General features: G+C 39.4%; 1 protein-coding gene across 10 annotated transcripts in view; it reads left to right on the forward strand.

The window, feature by feature from the left end:
- LOC138741062 (uncharacterized) overlaps nt 1-24768 on the forward strand; it is a 94233-nt gene that overhangs the window by 26338 nt on the left and 43127 nt on the right. For 9 of the 10 annotated variants that reach the window (XR_011343304.1, XM_069894547.1, XM_069894552.1 and 6 more), the window contains 6 exons: nt 2010-2136; nt 7229-7428; nt 9914-10126; nt 13085-13230; nt 14333-14460; nt 17523-17670. Coding sequence is in view for 9 of the 10 variants with exons in the window: in XM_069894547.1 (XP_069750648.1) it covers nt 2010-2136; nt 7229-7428; nt 9914-10126; nt 13085-13230; nt 14333-14460; nt 17523-17670 (962 nt within the window). In the remaining variant the exon portion in view is untranslated. Of the gene's footprint in view, nt 1-2009; nt 2137-4494; nt 5386-7228; nt 7429-9913; nt 10127-13084; nt 13231-14332; nt 14461-17522; nt 17671-24768 lie in introns of those variants that run through there. The other variant, XM_069894556.1, reaches the window with a different exon arrangement.

Raw genomic sequence — 24768 nt, forward strand, 5'->3', positions numbered from 1 at the left:
TTGTAAATAAAATGATTTTTTATTTCAGTGTCCGAGCTGAAACGTGTTAGTAGTTAATTCACTGTTTTGCAGGAACTTTGGAAATTTTCTATCATTTCCTAAGGTTGCAAACATATCTGCATGACAAATTGCTTTTAAATGTTTTTGATCTTGGCTTGGCTTTGCGGACGAAGATTAATGGAGGGGTAAGGCCCACGTCAGCTAAAGACTCGTTTGTGGCTGACAAGTCCGATGCGGGACAGGCAGACACAGTTGCAGCGGTTGCAAGGGAAAATTGGTTGGTTGGGGTTGGGTGTTGGGTTTTTCCTCCTTTGTCTTTTGTCAGTGAGGTGGGCTCTGCGGTCTTCTTCAAAGAATGTTGCTGCCCGTCGAACTGTGAGGCGCCAAGATGCACGGTTTGAGGCGATATCAGCCCACTGGAGGTGGTCAATGGGGCAGGCACCAAGAGATTTCTTTAGGCAGTCCTTGTACCTCTTCTTTGGTGCACCTCTGTCTCGGTGGCCAGTGGAGAGCTCGCCATATAACACGATCTTGGGAAGGCGATGGTCCTCCATTCTGGAGACGTGACCTACCCAGCGCAGTTGGATCTTCAGCAGCGTGGATTCGATGCTGTCGGCCTCTGCCATCTCGAGTACTTCGATGTTGGTGATGAAGTCGCTCCAATGAATGTTGAGGATGGAGCAGAGACAACGCTGGTGGAAGTGTTCTAGGAGCCGTAGGTGATACCGGTAGAGGACCCATGATCCGGAGCCGAACAGGAGTGTGGGTATGACAACGGCTCTGTATACGCTAATCTTTGTGAGGTTTTTCAGTTGGTTGTTTTTCCAGACTCTTTTGTGTAGTCTTCCAAAGGTGCTATTTGCCTAGGCGAGTCTGTTGTCTATCTCGTTGTCGATCCTTGCATCCGATGAAATGGTGCAGCCGAGATAGGTAAACTGGTTGAGTTTTGTGTGCCCGATGGAGATGTGGGGGGGCTGGTAGTCATGGTGGGGAGCTGGCTGATGGAGGACCTCAGTTTCTTCAGGCTGACTTCCAGGCCAAACATTTTGGCAGTTTCCGCAAAACAGGACGTCAAGCGCTGAAGAGCTGGCTCTGAATGGGCAACTAAAGCGGCATTGTCTGCAAAGAGTAGTTCACAGACAAGTTGCTCTTGTGTCTTGGTCTGAGCTTGCAGGCGCCTCAGATTGAAAAGACTGCCATCCGTGCGGTACCAGATGTAAACAGCATCTTCATTGTTGAGGTCTTTCATGGCTTGTTTCAGCATCATGCTGAAGAAGATTGAAGAGAGGGTTGGTGCGAGAATGCAGCCTTGTTTCACGCCATTGTTAATGGAGAAGGGTTCAGAGAGCTCATTGCTGTATTTGACCCGACCTTGTTGGTTTTCGTGCAGTTGGATAACCATTTTGAGGAACTTTGGGGGGCATCCGAGGCGCTCTAGTATTTGCCAAAGCCCTTTCCTACTCTCGGTGTCGAAGGCTTTGGTGAGGTCAACAAAGGTGATGTAGAGTCCTTTGTTTTGTTCTCTGCTCTTTTCTTGGAGCTGTCTGAGGGCAAAGACCATGTCAGTAGTTTTTCTGTTTGCACGAAAGCCACACTGTGATTCTGGGAGAACATTTTCGGCGACACTAGGTATTATTCTATTTAGGAGAATCCTAGCGAAGATTTGCCTGCAATGGAGAGCAGTGTGATTCCCCTGTACAGAAGGATTGCATTTCTACGAAACTGTCTGTATTGTGTTGAAATGCTATCCACAGATGTGTCAAGAAACATGAGTTGAAAAGTATTTTTGATCGATTTACATTTTTCATATAACTTTATATGAGAGTGAATTTTATTTTTATCTCAAATTTTTTGGTCCTGATTTATGAGTTCTGTTAGGGAGAATTTCCATAATCCAAATGGCAGTAACGTCGGATTGTCTGTGCTCATGCTTTTTATTTACAGTTTAACTTTTATCATTTTAGCAAAACTTCAGAACATTAAGTAACTGTTATGGTTTCTTGTTGCAGGTTCAGTTAGTGAGGTTTTGTGCAGGCCAGGTTCGTACTGCAATGCCATGACAGGGCTTCCATCCGTGTGCCCTGGTGGTTATTTCTGCCCTCTTGGATCCCACTCGTACTATACTCCAGAGCAATTGTACGTATCAATCGGTGGTTAATTTTGCAATGACATCATTCCAATTTGCTTGTCATACTGTAATTGGAGATGAAGGTATTCACCATTACACAACTTGTGCCTTAATCCTCAGGCAACAGGGACACATTTGTGATTTGTCAGGATTTACTCTCTGACTCCTTTCAATCCAATCTTTACTAAACAAAAGTAATGTCTTTCTGTCTGTCTTGACATTAAAATGCATTGGTGCGGTATCTGCTTTGTACAGTATATTTCACCAAAACCTGTTTGGTTTCACCCTTTCAATCTGAACCTTTTTTAACTGTATAATTATTAATTAATGCCAAACAATATTCACAAGACTGAAAATTAATTTTGCAACTTAATTTGTGCATGAAATAGTCAAGCAGCCCAGCTGTGAGTTGCGAGTTTCTAAACATGCCATTTTCTTTTACTTTTCACTGTTCATTCTTGTCTCTTCTCCTTCTCAAGTTATTCTTTCTTTTCTGCATTTTCATTTTTAAATCTTTATAGTTCACAGTTCCTTCCAAGACCTTGTATTGTGAAGTTTATAACCCCTAAACATGATTGGTTTTGGATGTCTGTGATGGCTTTCTGTGACTTTTCCACAAGGGCACCTAGGAACCTCTGACCATCAACCTTTCCCAATGTGTCACTTTTTAAAAGTCCTTTTTGTGTTCTGAAGTGGATGAATTCATATTTTTCATCACCTATTTTTATATCCTCCACACTTTTCATAACCCTACCTTGTTTGTATCAAGAGCAAGTTTGGGAATATGATACTTGACCCTCAGCCTCATCAGTGATATACATTGTAAATACTTAGGTCCAGGAATCTACGTGGCTGCTGCCTGTCAGGCTGAGAAAGACCTCATTACTCCCACACTTACTTTCAATTGGATTAGCAGTTCTTAGTCCATGCTTGTATATTATTTCCAATCCCACTGCCTCCAACCTCGTTGGTTTACCAGCTGTATGGAACTTCATCACAGGCATTCTGCAAATCTAATGGCATTGCAACCACCAATTCACTCTAATCTACTCCAGTGCTAACATCTTCAAAAAACTCCCATAGATCAGTCAAATGTAATTTCCCATTCGTAAATGTATCCTTACACCACTCTATCCCATTATTTTTAACAAGTGAGCTGTTGTTATTACTCCACATCGTAGATTCCAACAGTTGCCCTTCAACTGCCAGGCAAACAGCCAGCAGTGTCCTGTTTTCTATCTTTTTTAAGTTGTGAGGTCACATTTGCAACCTTCTAATCTGTGGGAGCTGTTTGAAAATTAATAATATTTTAACATGTAATGACTAATGACTTCAGCATCGCTATGTCCATTTCTTTAGTAAAGGATGAAAAAAGATCTCGACCCTACAGGTCAAAGTGCAGAATGTGAGTTGATTTAGGTTGGTCCAAGAAGCAGCAACAGGTAGAAACATTGTCAGAAGTCATTTATTGATCATCATAATGCAATTTCATTATTGTGCAAAACATAAAAGAGGATATTAGCGATGCAAAAACCTTCACAGAGATTATAAAATGAAGGGTGAATTTATGAACTGTCTACAAGATGGATTTCCAGGTCAATAAGTTGAGATATCAAATAAGGTAAAGGCTCTTTTAGATCTTGAATTGTGCAATGAGAAAAGCTGATTAATAGTCTTGTTGTCTGAGTGTCTTTGGAAAGTGATGTAATTTTACATATAGTTTGTGATTTGACAGAAAGTTATGAGGGGTGGGAAGATCGTTGATGATTGGGGAAATACATAAAGTGAGATGCAAGATGGCACAAAAATGTAGCTTAACTTATCATGTCCATCTACAATAAAACCCCTGATATCCAGAATTCAAACAACCAGCAGCCTCAAGCAACTGGCAAAATAATCGAGGAAAATAAATTTTAAAAATCAAAATAAATAAGAATAGGATAATGGGTAAAAACGTACATTAAAAATTGTAAAGGTAAATGTTCTCTGAAGTAACACAAATCTTTGGTGAAATTGGAAACAAATATTCAGTCAGCCGAGTGCCTTGGTCGTTCTTTGCTCGTAGCAGCTGTTTGCTGCTTCACCTAACTTTATTCAATGGTGCCATACAGGAGGCTACTTGCAATTGGGGTGACTCTCTTAAAAGTGTCTTCTTTTCCCTGTTTAGTAAGAGTTGCCCCGGTCTGAGGCTTTATCTGTAAACTTGGTGGGGGGGGGATGTAATTATTTATATTGTTATTGTTTGCCTTCAGGCAGCTCCATTGGGGGGGGGGGGGGTACCTGCAGATGTAGTGACAGTTAAGTGTTTTCAAATGATGTGACAGAAAATAAAGTTAAATTCTTTAAGGTTTACAGTGTCTTCCAGAATGTTTCTGACAACTACACTTTTTTTTTCATTTATTTGCCTCTGTGCTCCACAGTTTTAAATTTGTAATCAAATAATTCACATGAGATGGAAGTGCATATTCCAGATTTCATTCAAGGGTACAGGTAGTCCTCGACTTCTGACCTATGCGAGTTATGTCCACCTGCACATATAACCAAACGTTTTAAAAAATCTTTATATTAAAACTATTGTACAAGTACATATTTTGCATTAAAAGTACCATATACAGTGGTCCCAGCTCCCTGTGACAGCCCGAAGTCCCCACTCCCCGTTCCTCATGGCTGCCTGAGGTCCCCATTCCCCGTGGGAGCCAGTGGTCCATGTTCCCCGACTTATGACCAAACCTGAGTTACAACCAATCCTTTGGTGCCCATTACCATTGTAAGTCAGGGACTACCTGTATTTTTATACATTTTGGTTTGACGTAGAAATTACAGCATTTTTTAGACATAGTTCCCTATTTTAGGGCACCATAATATTTGGGACATTATTTTCACAGGTGTTTATGTCCTCAAGTATGTTTAATTGCTTCATTAGTACACGCATAAAGGAGATCTTGCTTCTAAGCTTTTGATTGCCTTTGGAATATTGAGATATTGAGTTCAGACAAAGAGGGATCAAAAGAAAAGGTTGATTGGATTTGTCAGTCTCAATGAGCAAAAATACATTGGATAATAAAATATGTAAAAACGGGCTTGCTGGAGAGATCAAAAGAGAATGCAAGAGCTTGGGCCCAACATCTTGAATGCACCAGCCTATTGTTGGACTCTACAAGAACTCGCTAGAAATTCTCAGTCAGACATCTAGAGCTTGAATCAACATCAATGCACAATCAATTGGAAACCACTAAAGACTGGCTATCTGAGTTCAGGTAATTTCTGTAACCTCAAAGTAACTGGCTTTTGTAATAACAAAGTCAATTACTTTAAAAGCAATATTCTTTGGGGAATTTGTGATCAAAGGCTATTTGAAAAAATAAAATAGGTTGTGCATGTTGTATTTTTGCAGTTTAAAATCATTTGTTCTGCTTAAAAAAAGGATAAATTATTTTAAAATACTAAAATACAACTGGAAAAATGAACTATCCAGAGCTGACACAGAAATTTAGGAAAACAGCAAATAAAAAAAGGTTCTTTGAGATGCAGAAAAAAAAGTGAATGTGAGGATTGGAATCATTTTAGAACGTGACATAGAAGGACCAAGAAACTGATAAAGGGAAGATAGAATGCAAAATTAAACTGGTAAAAAACTAAACTGTCCAAGAGCAAATGTGGATCTCCAGCAGGCAATCCAGTAAATATAAAACAAAGAATAAGAAACAGGCAGAAAATAAAAATAATCTGTGTCAGCCTTTGCCAAGAAATATTACAGAGATGAAGGGAATTAATTTTAGTTGCAGCATATTAACAGAAAGGTTGATGAGAGCAAAGCCTGATAAATTCCAAGCACCTAATGACATCCACCCCTGAATTTGTCAAGGCCCCGTTAATCATCAGCAATTTTGACAAAATCATGAGTGATTGTATATTTCATGATTTTTTTTAATTGTAATGTTCACTCCAATACAACAGATTAGCTTCCAATAGAGTATGTGAATTCTGATTTCTACAATTACATGCACTCGAAATGAATTGAAAAGAAGACTTAACTTGCATCATGCTTGTAATAGCTAAACACATGACTAATTATGAACTCTTTAAAGGACAGAGGGTAACTGCAGACAAAGCTTTAGCTTTTCGTATCTTTCTAGAAATTATAATGCTGGGCATGTGAGATTATTGAGCTAATATGTCAGATACTAAACTAGCTGACCCCCCCCTCCCCCCACCCACCTCTGTTTGAGTTCCACTCACTAAATATGAATGGTTAAAAAGGTGCCTTTGCACAATTTGAGATGCTTGTATTCTGTGACAAAATCCCACAGGTAGTCACTCACAACAATGAATAGCTAATTGTTTCCTACCAAGCATGGTGCTGTGGTTTGAAGTGGCAGTTACACAATGAGACTGGTGCTTCCAACCTTGTTTAACTTTTGATTGCATTTGGCAGCACAATCGGTGTTATGGTTCGTCAAGATTGCACAAGTACAACCCAACGACTCCAGTCCTCGGTGCAAAAAAAATAGCAGACACACAACCAGACATAATGCACATGCAAACAAACAATGCATATGCAGGACAAGTATTCATCTATACAAATAAATAAATAACTATTGTTTCATGGATATGAGAGTCTTGGATGGTTAATGGGAGCAGATCCTTTGGTTGTTCAGCATTCTCACTTCCTGTGGGAAGAAGCTGTCCTCGGCCTAGTGGTGCTGTCTCTGAGGCTCCTGTGTCTCTTCCCCACACAAATCACAGAGCTATTACAGTGTCAATGACATGGATTCAAATCTGGTCCTGTCTGTAAGTAGTTCTTACTTTCTCCCCATGCCTGCGTCAGTTTCCTCCGGGTCTTCCAGTTTCCAATCACATACACAAGATGCACTACTCATTCATCAGTTAGTAGGTTAATTGGTCACTTAGGTGTATTTGGGCAGCATGGGGCTCACAGGACAGAAGGGCCTGTTACTGTGGAGTATCGCTACACTAAAAAGAGGCAATTAATAGTAGTCTTAGGTGCAGCAGAATACTCAGAGGATTTATCTGTGACAGGCCAAACAATGTACTTTAAAATGTCAACTTTGTCATATGATGATGGTTTTCTTGTTGCAGGTGTTTGTTCCCCTATTTCTGTCCTGCTAATAGTTCTTCTATGCTGCCTTGTCCTGGAGGGTACTTGCCAATCAATGTGACGGGGTTGAGGGATCATCTGGTGAAAGCCTGTCTGATCTGTGAGGCCGGAACCTATCGGGGAGACTCTGCGACTGAACTTCACTGCAAACCGTGTCCTGCAGGTTTTCATTGTCCAAAGGGTACGTCAGACCAGGGACATTGTCATTAATTCATTCAATATATATGGGATTCCATTAAAGAGGATTATTTTTCAGCACAAAAAATCTTATTTCTGTCCCTTAACAAAAATGAAATCCAATCTGGGTTGTTGCTCTTCACAAATCAAGGCAGCAATGGTCAGACATTAGCTATCTTGTCTTGTGAACAACCACCTATGGATACATACAATGGGCACAAAGCAAAAAAAAATCAGCCTCAGATTGGAGAGGAAAAACCTATAATGTCTGAATTATTTAGTAGTGACAGGCAAATGTATGGAATTATGAGATTGTGGAATTCACTTCCTGGTGTAGCATTTGAGATAGACAAACAGAGAAGGTTTGAGAATCCAGATACCTCTGCAGATGAGGTTAGTGGTGGTTGCTTGGATGACAGGGTGAGTAGTTTGACTCTTTCTCCTGCACATCATTTGTGTGGCTCATGATACATAGCCTAAGTTCCCAAATTCTCCTTCTCTGCTTTCAGTTCCCCTGGGATGGAGGTTCTCAGAAGTCAATAGGATGTTACTTCCCTTCACGAAGGCTTTGAACACATCCTTGAATATTTTTTTTCCCTGTAATAGAACTTAGATCAATGTATCTGTTTTGGAGGCCTGTTTAAACCTTATGGCATGTTTCTTTGTGGCACTCTGGGTGGTTTTATGTTCCCAAATAAACTCCTGTTGTTTGGAAGTATCTGAGTTCCAACCAAAATACACCAACAGCACATAAAATTAAATTCAATGCATGAATTTAAAAAAAAAAGATGTATTCTCTTTGCTTGCAGAAAAAATGCAAGATGAGTATTGGCCTAAACTCATCTTGTACTGGAAATTTCTACGCGTGAATTGATGTCAGAATCTAGCTCACCTAAGTTCTTTCTCAACATGCATCTGAGTTGAAGGATGGAGAACAGACCATCCTAAGATAAGGCAAGGGGAGTAGGGGAGGATGGTGAGTGCAGCATGCAGATCAGATTTCAGATTTATTGTCAGATTAAATGCACGGAATCGCATACAACCTTGCAATACTTTTTTTTCCTGTGGGCGAGGCAGAATTGCCACTTGTTGATAGTGCAATAAACTGTACTCAATGTACACATGAAAACAAATAAGAAAATGTAAACAAACTGCAATGCAGAGAGAATTTTAAAAATCAGTAAGGTAAATAAGTAAGAGTCCTTAAGCAAGTCTCTGAGTTTGTCGTTGAGGAGTCTGATGGTGGAGGGGTAGAAGCTGTTCCTGAACCTGGTGGTGCGAGTCTTGTGGCACCAAGACCTCTTTCTTGCTGGTAGCAGAGAGAACAGAACACGTGCTGAGTGGTGTGGATCCTTGATAATTGCTGCTGCTCTCCAACGGCAGCATACCCTATAGATGTTCTCAATGGTGGGAGGCCCTATAGATGTTCTCAATGGCAGGAAGGTTTTAACTGTGATATCCTGGGCTGTGTCCACTACCTTTTGCAGGCTTTATGCTCAAGGTATTGGTGGCCCTGTAATAGACTGTGTTGCAGTTGGTCAGCACACTTTCCATCGCACATCTGTAGAAATTTCCCAGGTTTTCAATGTCATACCAAACCTCCCCAAACTCCTGAGGAAGTAGAGGCACTAATTTGCTTTCTTCAAGATATGATCCAGGAAAGATCCTCCAAGATAGTGAATTCAAAGACCTTAAATTTGCTCACCCTCTCCACCTCAGCTCCCTCAATGATCACTGGATTGTATACCTCCAGTTTTCCCTGCCTGAGGTTAATAATCATTTCCTTGCTTTTGGTGACATTGAGTGTGAGGTTGTTGTTGGTGCACCATTCAGCCAAGTTTCTAATTCTTCTTCCCGCTTGCTCACTCATTGCCCCTTTTTATGCAATCCACTACTGTGTTATCGTCAAAATATTTGTAGATGGTGTTATACCAAGCCATACAATCACTGGCGTACAGTGGGTTAAGAACACAGCCTGATGGAGGTTGTGGAGAACAGGTTATTTCCAATCCTCACTGATTTTGGTGTAAAGGTGAGGAAAATCAGGATCCAATTACACAGTGAGGTGTTGATTCCCAGGTCTTGGGGTTTGCTGATCAGTTTTGAGGGGATGTGTTGAATGCTGAACTTAGTCATTAAAGAGCATCCTGATATATGCATAAACTTGCTGTCCATGTGTTCCAGGGCTTTGTGTAGAGCCAGTGAGACCTGCTGCTATGGTAGGCAAATTGGAAAGATCCTTGTCGCTGTTCAGACAGGAGCTGATGTGTTTTAAAACCAGCCTTTCAAACAGATCAAGTATCATCCTGTCCATTGTATTCTGTTTCTTGGGCTTGCAATGGATCAATTTCCAAATGAAGTTGATGAAATTAAAGTGATATAAAAATCATTATTAAGTCATATCCAAATGGATGCATTATAAACAAAATCAATTCAACTGCATTGCTCTAACTTTCTTTTTTTTTTCCATTTCATTTAATTTCTCCCAGGTTCTATGAGCTACTTGTCGCATCCCTGTCCAGTGGGCTACTATTGTTCTGAGCTGACCGTGTTGCCAGTACCTTGCCCCCCAGGAACATATGGAAACACCAGCCATGCTAAGCATCACCAGGAATGCTATCCATGTCCTGAAAGCACATTCAATCATCTGTATGCACAAAGAGCTTGTTTCCCATGTGGAAGTACTTCATATTCAGAACTCGGTGAGCAATGTATCAGACTAATGAAATTAAAGAGGTCCAATATTATGAAGGCAAATGCAATGCTGCTTTAAAGATTTGATCCAAAGAACAATTTAAAGATCAATTTTTCTGAGATTTGATTCTGGCAATCCCTGGCTTCCTGTGTGCAAAGAGTAAAACACTTAAGTCTGCAGCTGCTGTGATTGTAGTAAAAACAGCAACATTTTGGGCTCAGGCCTGATAATCGGTAATATATCTTTACCTCCTCTGGACGCTGCAAGACCGGCTGAGTTCATCCAGAATCTCTGTTTATCCTGTGTGCAAAATTAAGAAACTGAGCTGAAGATCCTGAATCACCGTATGGAGAACCCTGATCGTCTTCAGATTTTTCTTAAAAAATGGAGCTTGCCACATAGCCTAACGTTTCAGGAGCCCTTGGATCTTGGTGTCCAGAAAATACAGGGCTGTGAATGGCAGGTCAGCAAAAGTCTTAGATTGATGTTATTATTTTGTATACAAGATACGCAAAAATCTTGATACGTCAAGGCAAGCACAGAGTTGCTGTGTAATCCAGAAAGAGAACCAAAAAGGGTCCATTCTAAGACATTGAATCGCTATGGATCTCGCCTACAATGTAGCCACCTCTGGCACTCCTGTAAGCTTTGTAGCTACTTGGCCTATTGTATGGTGATGAACCTGAGCTAATGGGCCCAAATGCAAACAGCATCCCCCAGCCCTCTGGATCCCTGGAAGCCTTGTGGGAGATTTTTCAAAAAGCTTCTTAACCAATGATCAAGTTCTTAGCCTACGATCAAATTGTTGTCTTTCTTTGTATCTCAGTTAAAAGATTATTGATTAGGTCCTAATGGCTGAGGAAGGATATGAAGCTAACAAGCATGCATTAAATCTTGTTGTCCTAACTCATCTTCCAGCACCAGGCTCCACCAATGGATCTGTCCATTGGGTGGCCACGAGCCAAGCGTCTGGTCCACAATGCAATGTTTTATGATAGTAGGTTTGAATAGGAGCCATGCATTTGACTGCACCTTTACAGCATCATGGAAGGGAGTTCTAGGGTTGACTAAAAAAAATACTTTCTTTACTCGGAAGCTTTTTAAAATAAGTTTACTTTCACCTCCTTACTTTCCATGAACAGAATATTCAATGACACTTCTTGAGGAGGGAAGCAGAGGTGAAGTGACGGGTACCTCAGCAGTTCTCAGTATTGTCATTTTATAAGCATAACTGTAAATAACTACATAAGGAAAAAAAAGGTCCATTTTGCCAAAACATTTCACAGCCTTCCCAGAGTTATCGTCCTTGTAATTTGGCAACTAGTTTCTACTCAAGCCCTTACAATTAAGGTGTTAAGGGCTAGATAACCTAAATTTAATCATGTTGACGGAAAGATGTGCTGAGACTTCACATTTCTTCGACGCGACACATTGGACATTCAACATTCATCTGCATATAACAAGCTTCACTTCACCCTCTTGAAATATCAGTGCCCTGATATTTTTGCTCAAATCTCAGAAATGGGACTTGATTTCATTTCACAGCCGTGCATCAAGAATATTCTGTTCACATCTTTTAAATAAGCTGGTTTCCATGTTTCACCTATCAACATCTGGAGTATCTGACGAAGGTTAGAACATTGTTCATGATGTGAGTTGCTGCTGTATTTTGAACATTTAAAATTAGACCATGTTACGGAGACCAGAGGACCCCAAAAACTAGCAGCAATAGATATGCACCACAACACAGGGTTACTTAAACAAAAGTAGTTTTTAATTATATTTGAACAAGAACACAGAATTGAACTTTAACTTATTATTTAACCTACCTAACTACTTAATCCCCCCTCTAATACTAAGTGCAGGTGTGTGTAATTTATATTTAAGATTAGAAAAGTTCTTTGGATCACAATCCAACCTCACTGGTTGCAGGCATTTCTTGTACTGTGCACAGAAGTTAGCATTAACAAAGTTCACCAGTCTTTGGTGCTTAACAGGCAAATGGTTACCACTCAGGAGCCTTATTGTTGGTTTTCAGAGAGCGATTCCTTTCCCAGGACATCCAGTCTTGCTGAGGAAACTTGCCCCCTTCAGGGTTCTCCAGATGATCCTCTTTCTTTCAGGTCATCTTTCATACTGCCAGTGTTCTCCTTCAAAGGCAGTCTTTCAAAAGTTTGCCAGCTTGTCCCTCTGGAACTGATTTCTGTGTCCCTCCTCTCTGTTTCACACCCTCCCTCTCTGAGAGCATATCTCTTCTCTGCTGCCTGCAAAGATCACATATTCCCAGGCAAGCTGAATGTCGATACTTTGTTGCCTCTTGCAAAAAGCACTCTGCAAAAGTCCTGCAAATATTCTATGTTTTAAAATGTTTATGTGCAACCTGCTCTAACAATTCCTCCCAAACCTCCTCTAAATACTCTGTCACAACCATGTGACTTTGTTTGTTCATGTGCACTCCAACCTGCATCAGGGACCTGCTGGTGTTCAAGGTAGCTCACCCTTTAACTTCTCATGGTGAATTGAGTTGGGCAATAAATGATGGTCTTGCCATTTGTTAATCAGATCCCAAAAAATGAAATAAATAAAAAAATAGTTAATCAGTGATATTTGGATCTGGGCTGAAACAGAGTTGGATTTCTAGGAGATCTTTTCCTCTCAAAAGAATCCTGGTCTGTTTAATTCAAGACTAAATTTAAACTTCTGATTCACATTTATCTGACCCATTTAAATCAACACAGAACTAAAATAAACACACACAAACTCTAGAATTGCAAGATAAACAGAGGCTTACTTTTGTCATTGATTTATTTAAGGGATAATAACAATGATTTTGAGAATGTGCAGTGAAAATGCTGACGATAGCAACATTGAGGAGGAGAAAGATGCATTTAAAAGTGCTGTGAAAGGTATTTAGAATGTTAACAATGTTAATAAGTCACTGGTTAACCATCCTTATGCCCTTTAGGCTCCACAACATGCAAGTGCTTTGGCTTGAATCGAGCTTTCCAGGAGTCAGATGGATCATGTATTTGTAAGGCTGGCTACGTTTACTACAATGAAGCAGATCAGAAAAGCTCAAATAGCAATAGTGGCATGGATTGTTACCCTGAGGTAAGAGCAGGCTCTTAAGGATGGCATCAACGGGACCAAACTATTAAATTCTGATCATTTTCAATGGATAAAATATTGTGCAGGATGCTTGCATTCTGGGTCCATTCATAGAAGAATGTTATTCAGGTCACCATGTAATAGGCAACTCAAAACAGCTATTTATAGTTATTTTATAGATGCTGAATTAACCAGCTGAGTTTCTCCAACATTTTGTTGTTTTTACAGCTATTTAATTAGCCTCATTGTCCTGATTATTTCTAGTAGTCCTGCAAATTACTCCTTTTCAATTACTTACCCAACAATTTTTTTTTAAGTTCCCTGTTTTTTTTTCTAACCCATTCCAGGTGTGTACCAGATTCTAATGTTGAACAAGTAGAATTTGCTCCATAATGGTTTATCACCATTTACGTTTGGTAAGATTGTCTGCAGCACCAAAACCTAGTTCATAAGTTACAGTTAATCTAATGCTCACATATCGAAAGATCTCTCAGTGGGGTATCCAGTTTTATAAATACTTAAACCAAACAAAAGATGAAAGAGTGCAGTGATAAAATAGTAATATCACAGCTTCAAGAATATTAAGCTTTTACAAAACAGTGACAAAAAAGTCTCAAATAAAAATACACAGAACAATGTTCTCCTCTATCGCACTCTCCCATTCATCCTGATTTACCAGTCAGCTTTTAACCTTTGGTCAATCATTCAAATTTCTTTGCTAATTTTCCTAAAAAACATTATTTTCTTTAGTTGTTTCTTCAATGAACCTTTTCTTCAAAAACAAGTTGCTCCCAGGTGAAAACGAGCTCCAAGAATGTTTTCCGATTCAGACACTTGTTTTTAATATTGTTTGTTGTGTAGTTCTTTGAAAAGGAACATGGTCAAAATCAGAGACGCATGAATCCATAAACCAATTGCTTAGAAAAGTAAACCAGATGTGACATCGTTTTGTTTTGTACTGGTTGAAAGTTATTTATTCCCAGATTTGTAATTTCTCTGTCTGTGTACCATGCATTCTTAAGTCTATTGAAATGAGAGACTTGACAGTTCTACATGTTGTTTATTTTTCAGTTTTTGACTTGAGCTACACACCATCTCTCCCTAGGTGGATGATCGTTGCAGAACTAACGAGGCACGACTGGCATCATCAAGAAGATGTGTTCTCCCTGAGCACTATAACTGCACTCCAGTGTGTGGGGAAGCTGGGGGGAAACTGGATGTGGAACTAGGAATGTAAGTCCCATAGAGCAGACCTGACAGGCTGATTAGCCTACATCTGCTCTTATATCTTGCGATAGGTACTTACAGCACCTCAGGAGGAAGATGCTTCCAAATAATGTGCATTTGGCAACTTTTTAATTATTTTTGACCATTTAATCTATTATCTTCAACTTCAACTTTCCAATCATCTGTGAAAATTCACCTTGCCCTCTCTGTTCTTACTTTAAAGCTTGAAATAATGTCACAGTTCAACACCACCTTCCAGTTAGGCACATCACAACTTTTTCAAAGTCAACTTTCAAATTAACAATTTTGGTTTTGATTTACAGGTAGCTTTGGTTTGACAGTACACTTATATGTTCATGGCCTCATACTGTCAAACCAAGATCTCCCTTAAATTGGAGAAACAACAACTAAAATTCCAACCAGATGGCATTCACATCAATGTCTTTATTTTCTGCTACCCCACTCTCCATTATCCCTCTCTTCCCTATCTCTCTATCTTTCCTCCAGCTCTTCACACCCTCCCCCCAGTCTCTTCATTCACAGAGTCAATTCCCCTTCCACTCTTGGCTGGTGTGCCCTCCCTCCTTTTTCTACCTATTACCTCCTGTCTGTGGGACTGTGTTGGTCCCCATGACCCCTCCCCCACCCCACCATTTTGTTCTGGCGCCTGCCTAGATTTTGCTCATACTTTGATGTGGGGCTAAAGCCCAAGACGTTTGTATGTATCTTTAACTTTGCTATATAAAGTATGCTGTTTTGACCTGCTAAATTTCTCCCGCATTGTGCTTTTACTTCACTCATAGTGTCTTCTGACTTTCATGTTTAACTCTTAATTTTGGTCTCAAATTTACCACATCTGCAGATTGGCCTTTGTCCTTTCAAACAGTACTTCTGCTTCTCGTGTCTGCACCTCCTCAAGATCAATCTCGTATCCCTTTGTTGGTCACCCACTTTCACCTTGCATTAACATTCTTTTTGTTATTCAATCTCTCTGCCTTCTGCCCTACATCAGACTTCCCTTTCATTATCTACTCCACTTCTCCATTCACCTGTGCCTTTTCCCACAAATACTAACTGACCTGAATATTTCCAGGGGACTTTGCAAGAACTTGAGTTGTCCATTAATCAGACATACGTTCCTGCTAAATATACTCTCCATCTCATTCCCATGTGAATTGTATAAAGTGAATGGTATTTATTTCAAGATTCTACATTTGGCTTTTTGTTCTAAGTATCATGTAATATCAATTTTAAATTCTGCTGAACTTTTTTGCCTTTTTTGCTTAACTTCAAAGGTCAAATAAACAGCTATTTGCTTTATTCATAATTATTCTTTGTGATCAGCTGAAAACACATTCCTAAGGGACTGATTTTCTGCTTGAAAGAATGTTGTCAAATTGACTATGGCTTCGGCGAATGCCTATAACAATGTCTATGAGTTGAATATACTTCCATCTATTATTAAGAAAGAAGCACTGCTTCACGACTCTTACTGTTCAATGAGATCTTGACTTTTAACTTCAAAGACATGCATTTGCCCAAAGTTCCTTAGTATAAAAATCAAACAGTATCATGTTTGGAGATAACAACTGACAGTTCATCACTCCTTTTTGGTGAATTCATCAGCCCCCGGTTAAGTGAGGGTAATCCCATAAAAACAATGTTTGGAACCCAACTGCAGTGCAATGAACTGGATGGATCACTATAGCAGTGAGTGAAAGCTGCTTAGGTGACTTAGATTCTTTATTGAGTATAAGAGCTACTTAGACCTACGAGGTCTGCAAATTAAGTTGGCTGATGCTTTGCCACGATCCAAGTTCTTGAATCTATCGAAATAAGAGTTGATGGAAAAGCAGAGCTGATATTAAAGCAATACACATAGTAAATACAATTGAAATACATCAGTCATTGAAAGTGGGCATGCAGGTGCAGCAGGCGGTGAGGAAGGCGAATGCTATGTTGGCATTCGTAGCAAGAAGAATTGAGTACAGGAGTACAGAGATCCTGCTACAGCTGTATGGGGCCTTGGTGAGACCACATCTGGAGTACTGTGTGCAGTTTTGGTCTCCTTATCTGAGGAAGGACATCCTCTCCATGGAGGGGGGTGCAGAGAAGATTCACTCGGCTGATACCAGGGATGGAAGGACTTGCATATGAAGAAAGGTTGGATAGCCTAGTCTATTCTCTGGAATTTAGAAGATTGAGGGGGATCTTATAGAAACATAAAATAGTTAAGGGTTTAGACAGACTAGACACAGGAAGGTTGTTCCCAATGCTGGGGAAAACCAGAACCAGGGGTCACAGTTTAAGAATAAGGGGGAAGTTTTTTAGGACAGAGATGAGGAAAAATTTCTTCTCTCAGAGGGTGGTGGATCTGTGAAATTCCTTGCCACAGGAAATAGTTGAGGCTGGTTCCTTGTCAATATTTAAGAGTCAGTTAGATTTGGCCCTTGTGGCTAAGGGGATCAAGGGGTATGGGGAGAAGCAGGAACCGGATACTGATCAGCCATGATCATATTGATTGGCAGTGTAGGCTTGAAGGGCCAAATTGCCTACTCCTGCACCTACTTCCTATGTTTGTAATTGATTCTGGCTGTGTTGGAAAGGGGAAAATCAGTTTTGGGAGTTAATCCTTTAACTCCTTTCTCAAAGTTATGCATGTGAACAGGGCTGGAGTTGTGAGGAGGAACACTTTGGATATAAAACAGGAGGATAGTTAACTTTCATTTAAGATTGTATCCATTAAGTTCCTGCAAATATTTAGAAGAAAGGAGGGGGAAAAATAAACAAGGCAAGACTCACTGACAAAAGGCAAAGGAGGAAAAACCCAACACCCAACCCCAACCAACCAATTTTCCCCTGCAGCCGCTGCAACCGTGTCTGCCTGTCCCGCATCGGACTTGTCAGCCACAAACGAGCCTGCAGCTGACGTGGACTTTTACCCCCTCCATGAATCTTCGTCCGCGAAGCCAAGCCAAAGAAGATTCTTTCATATACTGAGTATTTTATTGCCCAAGTATAAGTCATGGATTTATATTACAGTGCACACATTTTCTCTTGAATTCTAGATGCCATTGTAATAAATACATCTCTGCTGAGGAGCTTTGTGATAGAGTTTGTGTGGCTGGTATTCTGAATATCTCTGCAAGTACCCGAACTACTGGAGAGTTTGTTTTAACCATTCAGAATGCAATGGCCAAGAAGCAGAAAGAGTGGGTAAGACCATAAAATTAAAATCTTATAATTTCCTCTTGTATCAATTCTTCCTTGCTATTGGGCTATTCTGATCAAAAGATTCCATTATTACAAAGCACATGCAGTCAAACTAATGTCTTTTGTGTCATCATCTTGTTATAGAATTATTCCCGAGAAACAGTTAGGAGCCTGGAAGGCATTAGTAATTATCAAATTCTTAGGTGATTAGCTGGATGTTGTGGTCCATGTAGGGTCCAATGATGTAGATAGGAAGGGTGAGGAGGTCCTGCAAGGAGAGTTCAGGGAGTTGGGTGCTCGCTTGAAGAACAGGACCCCCAGGGTAGTGATCTCAGGATTGCTTCCCGTGCCACGTGCTGGAGAGGTTAGAAATCGGATAAGGCAGCTTAACACATGGCTGAGGACTTGGTGTAGTAGGGAGGGCTTCAGGTTTGTAAATCACCGGGCTCTGATCCAGGGAAGATTGGATCTTTACCGACAGGATGGATTAGATCTGAACTGGAAGGGGATTAATATCCTTCAAGGAAGGTTTGTTAGTCTTGTCCCGACGGGTTTAAACTAGATTTGCGTGGGAGGGGAACCAAAATGTTAGAGCAATTAGTGAGAAGGAGGACGATAAAGGTTATGTGAGGACTGTATGTACAGACAGAAATTAAGGTTTGCATATGATAGCAATTTTTTCAAGTGTATTTATTTTAATGCAAGGAGCATTTTTGGAAAGGATGACAAATTTATGGCATGGATTGAGATGTGGGATTATGACATTATTGCTATTAGTGAGACTTGGTTGCAGGAGCGGCAGGTCTGGCAGCTTAAATTTCCAGGTTTCCATTGCTTCAGATGTGATAGAGGGGGGAGAGGAATGGCATTGGTTGTCAGGGAAAATATCACAGCTGTGTGATGTTAGGGCAGCCAGGAAGATTTGTCTATAGAGGCCATGTGGGTGGAATTGAGAAACTGAAAAGGTATGACCACACTGATCGGGTTGAAATTATAGACTGCCCAATAGTCAGAGAAAATTGGAGGAGCAAATCTGTAGAGCGATAGCAAACCAATGTAAGAAGCAAAAAGTTGTGATAGTAAGAGATTTTAACTTTCCAAATCTTGACTGGGACTCCCATACTGTGAAAGTGTTAGATAGCTTGGAGTTTGTCAAATGTTATCAAGAAAGTTTTCTTAATTAATATATAGAGGTACTAACGAGAGAGGATGAAGTACTTGATCTCCTATTAGGGGACAAGACAGGTCAAGTGACAGATGTATATGTAGGCGAACATTTTAGCTCCAGTGATCATAATGTCATTAGCTTCAATTTAGTTAGGGAAAAGGATAGGTCTGGTCCTCATGATGGGATTCTAAATTGGAGGAAGGCAAATTTTGTGGAAATGAGAAAGGATCTAGGAAAAGTGAATTGGGATATGTTAGGATTAAAGGCAAAGTTAACAGGCATAGGGAACCCTGGTTTTCAAGGGATATTGGCGATCTCGTTAAGAAGAGGGAGGTATGTAGCATGTATAGGCAACAAGGAGCTAATGAGTTACTTGAAAAGTACAGAAAATGCAAGAAAATACTCAAGAAGGAAATCAGCAAAGCATAAAGAAGTCATGAGGTTGCTTTGACTGATAATGTGAACATAAACCCAAAAGGTTTCTACAAGTATGTTAAGAGTAAAAGACAAAATTAGTCCCCTAGAGGATCAGAGTGGTTAACTACGTGTGGAGCCTCATGTAATGAGGGAGACTTTAAAGAGTTTTTTTTTTGCATCAGTATTTACTCAGGAAACTGGCATAGTGTATAAGGAAGGAAGGGAAACAAACAAGGGATATGGAACAGATGGAGATTAAAGAGGAGAGATACTTGCTACCTTACAGCGAATAAAGTTAGATAAATCCAGATATGATATTCCTTCAGACCTTGAGGGAGACTAGTGTAGAAATTGCAGGGGCCCTAGCAGATATATTCAAAATGTCCTTAGTCATGGGTAAGGTGCCAGAGGATTGAAGGTCAGCTCATGTTGTTTAAAAGAGGCTCCAAAAATAAAGCAGGTAAATTATCGAGCAGTGAGCCTGACATCAGTAGTAGGTAAATTATTAGAAGGAGTTCAGAGGGTTAGAAGATATAGCTATTTGGAGATCCATGGGCTGATTAAGAACGGTCAGCGTGGCTTTGTGCATGGTACATCGTGTTCAACAAATCTTGTACAGTCTTTCAAGGATGTTACCAAACAGATAGATGAAGGAAAAGCTGTGGATGTTGTCTGTATGGACTTTGGTAAGGAATTTGACAAGGTCCCACATGGGAGGTTAGTTCAGAAGGTTAACACACTAGGTATCCATGAGAGGTTGTAAACTGGATTCAAAATTGGGTGTATGGGAAAAAACAGAATAATGATGGATTATTGCTTCTCAGACTAAAGGCCTGTGACTAGTGATGTTCCTCAGGGATCTGTGTTGGGACCATTGTTGCTTGCTGTTTATTTCAATGATCTGGATGATAATGTGGTAAATTGGATCAGCAAGTTTGCTGATGACACAAAGATAGGAGGTGCTGTGGACAGGGAAGAAGATATTCAAAGTTTGCTGAGGGATCTGGACCAACAGGGAGAATAGGCCAAAAAATGGCAGATGGAGTTTAATACAGACAAGTGTGAGGTGTTGCATTTTGGAAGGGCAAACCAAGGTTGGGCATTCACAGTAAATGATAGGGCACTAGTGAGGGTGAAGGAACAAAGAGATCTGGTGATACAGATAATAATGCAACCTTTATCTTTACATTGTTCCCTGAAGGTGGTGTCACAGGGGGACAGGATTGTAAAGAAATCTTCTGGCATCTTAGACTTTATAAATCAAATTATTGAGTATAGGAGTTGGAGTGTTATGTTGAAGTTTTTTAAGACATTGCTGAGGCCAAATTTGGAATATTGTGTGCAGTTCTGGTCATCCATCTACATGCAGGATTTCAATAAGATTGAAAGAGTGCGAAGGAGGTTTACTCAGATGTTGCCACATCTTCAAGAATTGAATTACAAGGAGGAGTCACGTGATGGAGTAGTGGCCGGTCGGGAAAACCAGCCCTCTCCAGGAAAATAGGATAAAAGTTAGAAAAAGCAAAGCATAACAAAAATAAAATATAAGAAATATAAGATAAAGATACAGAGAAGAGAAAGAAGATGGCTTCCAAGAAGGAGAAAGTAAGAACAATTGGAAAAAAAAGTACAAAAGTCACTGGAGAAGAAAGAAGAAGGCCTTACCTGCAAGAAGGAACAGGGCACCGTGGTGGCGAGGAGCGCCCAACCCTCGAGGTCAGTGCCTGCCCTGTGGAGTCGCGACTCACCAGCCGGTGGACTATAAAAATGGCTCTCAGAGCCAAACAAAAGTGCGCAATCAAAGGAGAAAGAGAACACCGGCGGGAGGGGGGGCTCAACAGAGGAGCAGTCCGCCACAGAGCGAAAAGCTGAGGGACGCCCGACACCAGGGCAATCAGCTGGAGGACAAGGAAGACAGCAGAAGAAGGAGCGATGAATCAGATGTGGGAGATAGACGGAGGGATGACTGACAAGAAGATCAACATCAGGAAGTACAACATGAGCAGCCCAGGAGGGGAGGACCAGCAACAAGAGGCCTGACAAAGGGATACCAGCAGCTCATCAGGGAAAACAGAAGAGACACAGACACAAATAAGAAAAGAAAAAGATACAAACACAGGTACAGATACAGAAGAAGAGGAAGAAGAAGACCAAGATCTTCACAGAGAAATAGAAGGTAAAACTGAAAGACAAAGAGAAATAAAAGGTAAAACTGATGAACAGAATATAGATAAAGATTTTTTTCTGAAGAACAAATGAGATCACTAAAAGAATGGTTATCATTAGAAATGAATGCAATTAAAAGGAAAATGAAAAGAACAGAAGATAAAATGCAAAGGTTAGAAATGGTAATGACAGAAATAGGGAAAAGGGTAGAGAATGTGGAAGAGTGGGAAACAGGAGGGGAGTTATGGTTCCCTGGCAAGAGATATGGGGCAACTCAGAGAGGGGGAGAACTTTTGGGGTTAAGGTATTAGTGGATGTGGGAACTGCGGGTGTACTTTATGTCTTAAATGTGTTGTCATACATTAAGTGTAATAAGAGAAAACTAAGAGATGAAAATAGGGAAAAGGGGGATGGAGGTGGTGAAGAGGTGGAAAAGAGGTGTATGCAAGATATGACTATAAACATTAATGGATTACATAACCAAATTAAAAGGAAGAGGCTACTAAATTTATTGAAGAAGGATAAAATAGATATAGCATTTTTGCAGGAAATGCAGCTAACTGAAGCAGAACATAACAAACTAAAGAGAGACTGGGTAGGACATGTAACGGCAGATCCTATAATTCAAAAGCTAGAGGTGTAACCATACTAGTTAACAAAAATGTACCAATCAAAATAGAGGAGGAAATAATAGATCCGGCAGGGAGGTATGCAATGATAAAGTGACAGATATACTCAGAATTTTGGAATTTGCTCAATATATATGCGCCTAATGAGGAGGATCAAAAGTTTATGCAGGATATTTTTTTGAAGATTGCAGACACACAAGGAAATATATTGATAGGAGGAGATTTTAACCTTAATTTGGATCCAATGTTGGATAAAACTGGACAAAAGACAAGTAAAAAGAATAAAGTAGCCAAATTCATGGTTAAATCAATGCAGGAAATGAAACTTATGGATATATGGAGGAGGCAACACCCAAGAGAGAATAAATTTTCATATTATTCGAGTAGGCACAAAACTTACTCAAGGATTTATATGTTTTTGTTGTCAGCCCATATTCAAGGGAGAGTTAGGAAAATTGAGTATAAAGCTAGACTACTATCAGATCATTCACCCCTATTATTAGCAATAGAACTGGAGGACATCCCACCAAGAACATATAGATGGAGGTTAAACTCCATGCTACTTATAAGACAGGAATTTAGGGAGTTTATTGAATGCCAAATTAAAACATATTTTGAAATAAATACAGGATCAGTGAAAGACAAATTTATATTATGGGACGCAATGAAGGCCTTCATTAGAGGGCAGATAATAAGTGATGTGACTAAGATGAAAAAGGATTACAATTGGAAAATAGAGCATTTGGAAAGGGAGATAATAAGTACAGAAAAGGAATTAGTAAAAAGGGATGATATAACGAAAAGAAGAAAATTGGTGGACAAAAAAAATTAAATACAATACATTACAAATGTACAAGGTGGAGAAGAACAAAATGAAAACAAAGCAAAAGTATTATGAACTGGGATAAAATACACATAAAATATTAGCCTGGCAACTTAAAACAGAACAAGCGAAAAGAACGATACTGGCATCAAGGAAAAAGGACAAACAAATTACATATAACCCAAAAGAAAATTTTAAGAAATTTTATGAACAATTGTATCAAACTGAGAATGAGGGGAAAGATGATAAAATAGAGGAATTTTTAGCTAAAATTGAACTGCTGAAATTGCAAGAAGAGGAACAAAACAAACTAATAAAACCATTTGAAATAGAGAAAGTACAGGATATACTAAAATAGATGCCAAACAATAAAACACCAGGAGAGGATGGATTTCCAATAGAATTTTATAAAACATTTAAAGAATTATTAATTCCTCCTCTCCTGGAAGTAATGAACCAGATAGAAGAACACAAAGCTTGCCAAATTCATGTAAGACAGCAATAATTACAGTAATACCAAAGATGGGGAAGGATCCATTAACACCAGCATCATATAGACCAATATCTCTACTTAACTCAAACTATAAGATAATAGCAAAATTATTAGCAAACAGATTGGCCGATTGTGTACCTGAAATAGTAAAACAGGATCCAACTGGGTTTATTAAGAAAAGACGAACAGCGGATAATGTCTGTAAATTTATTAATCTAATCCTCGCAGTTCAAGGAATTAAGAAACCAATAGTGGCTGTTGCTCTAGATGCAGAAAAAGCCTTTGACAGAGTAGAGTGGAACTACTTATTTAAAGTATTACAGAAGTTCAATCTACCAGAAAAATATATTGGATAAAAGCATTGTATAATGGACCCTTGGTGAAAGTAGAGGTAAATGGCTATGTATTGAGTCACTTTAAATTAAGTAGGTCAACTAGACAGGGATGTCCACTATCCCCCTCATTGTTCGCCTTAGCAATAGAACCTTTGGCAGAACTGATAAGAATAGAAAATAAAATAAAATGGATAAAAATAAAGGAGAAAGAGTACAAAATCAGCTTATTTACAGATGACATCATAGTATACCTACAGAACCAGAGGTATCAGTAAATGAATTACTTAAGAAATTGAAGGAATGTGGAGAAATATCAGGGTACAAGATCAATGCAAATAAAAGTGAAGTGATGCCAATGAGTAACGCAGACTATACAGAATTTTAAAAAGAATCACAAGCAATCCAATACCTAGGTATTAGGTTAGATAATAACTTAAGCCACTTGTACAAACTAAATTATCAGCCACTAATAAAGAAATTGCAGGAAGACTTAGAACATGGAAAGAATTACCGCTAACGTTGATAGGGAGGGTAAACTGCATTAAAATGAATGTGTTCCCAAGGATTCAATACTTATTTCAAATGTTACCAATTTCTTTAACAGAAAAATTATTTAATGCACTAAAGAGAATAATAAGGAAATTCTTCTGGAAAGGGAGGAAACCAAGGGTAGCGATAGATAAATTAGCAAAGAGGTACAACCAAGTGGTTTGCAGTTACCAAATTTTAGAAATTATTATAGAGCTGCACAATTAAGGTATTTATCAGATTTTTACCAGACAAGGGAAAAACCAGACTGGACTAAGATAGAACTAGATAAAAAAGGGGAGAAGGTACTGGAACATATACTTTATAAGTGGGATGAAAAGCTGGTGTAATGTAAAAACTCACCAGTACTGCATCATTTACTTAAAACATGGAAGAAGATCCATTTAGAAAGGAAAAAAAATGATCAAATACCAAAATTATTATTGACGCAAAATCCGCTAATCTTTTATACAATAGACAACCTTTCCTTTAGAGAATGGGAGAGAAAAGGAATCAAAAGAATAGAAAATTGATTTTTGGGA

This window comes from Narcine bancroftii, chromosome 8 (assembly GCF_036971445.1).
Source record: "Narcine bancroftii isolate sNarBan1 chromosome 8, sNarBan1.hap1, whole genome shotgun sequence".
Classification (NCBI taxonomy): domain Eukaryota; kingdom Metazoa; phylum Chordata; class Chondrichthyes; order Torpediniformes; family Narcinidae; genus Narcine; species Narcine bancroftii.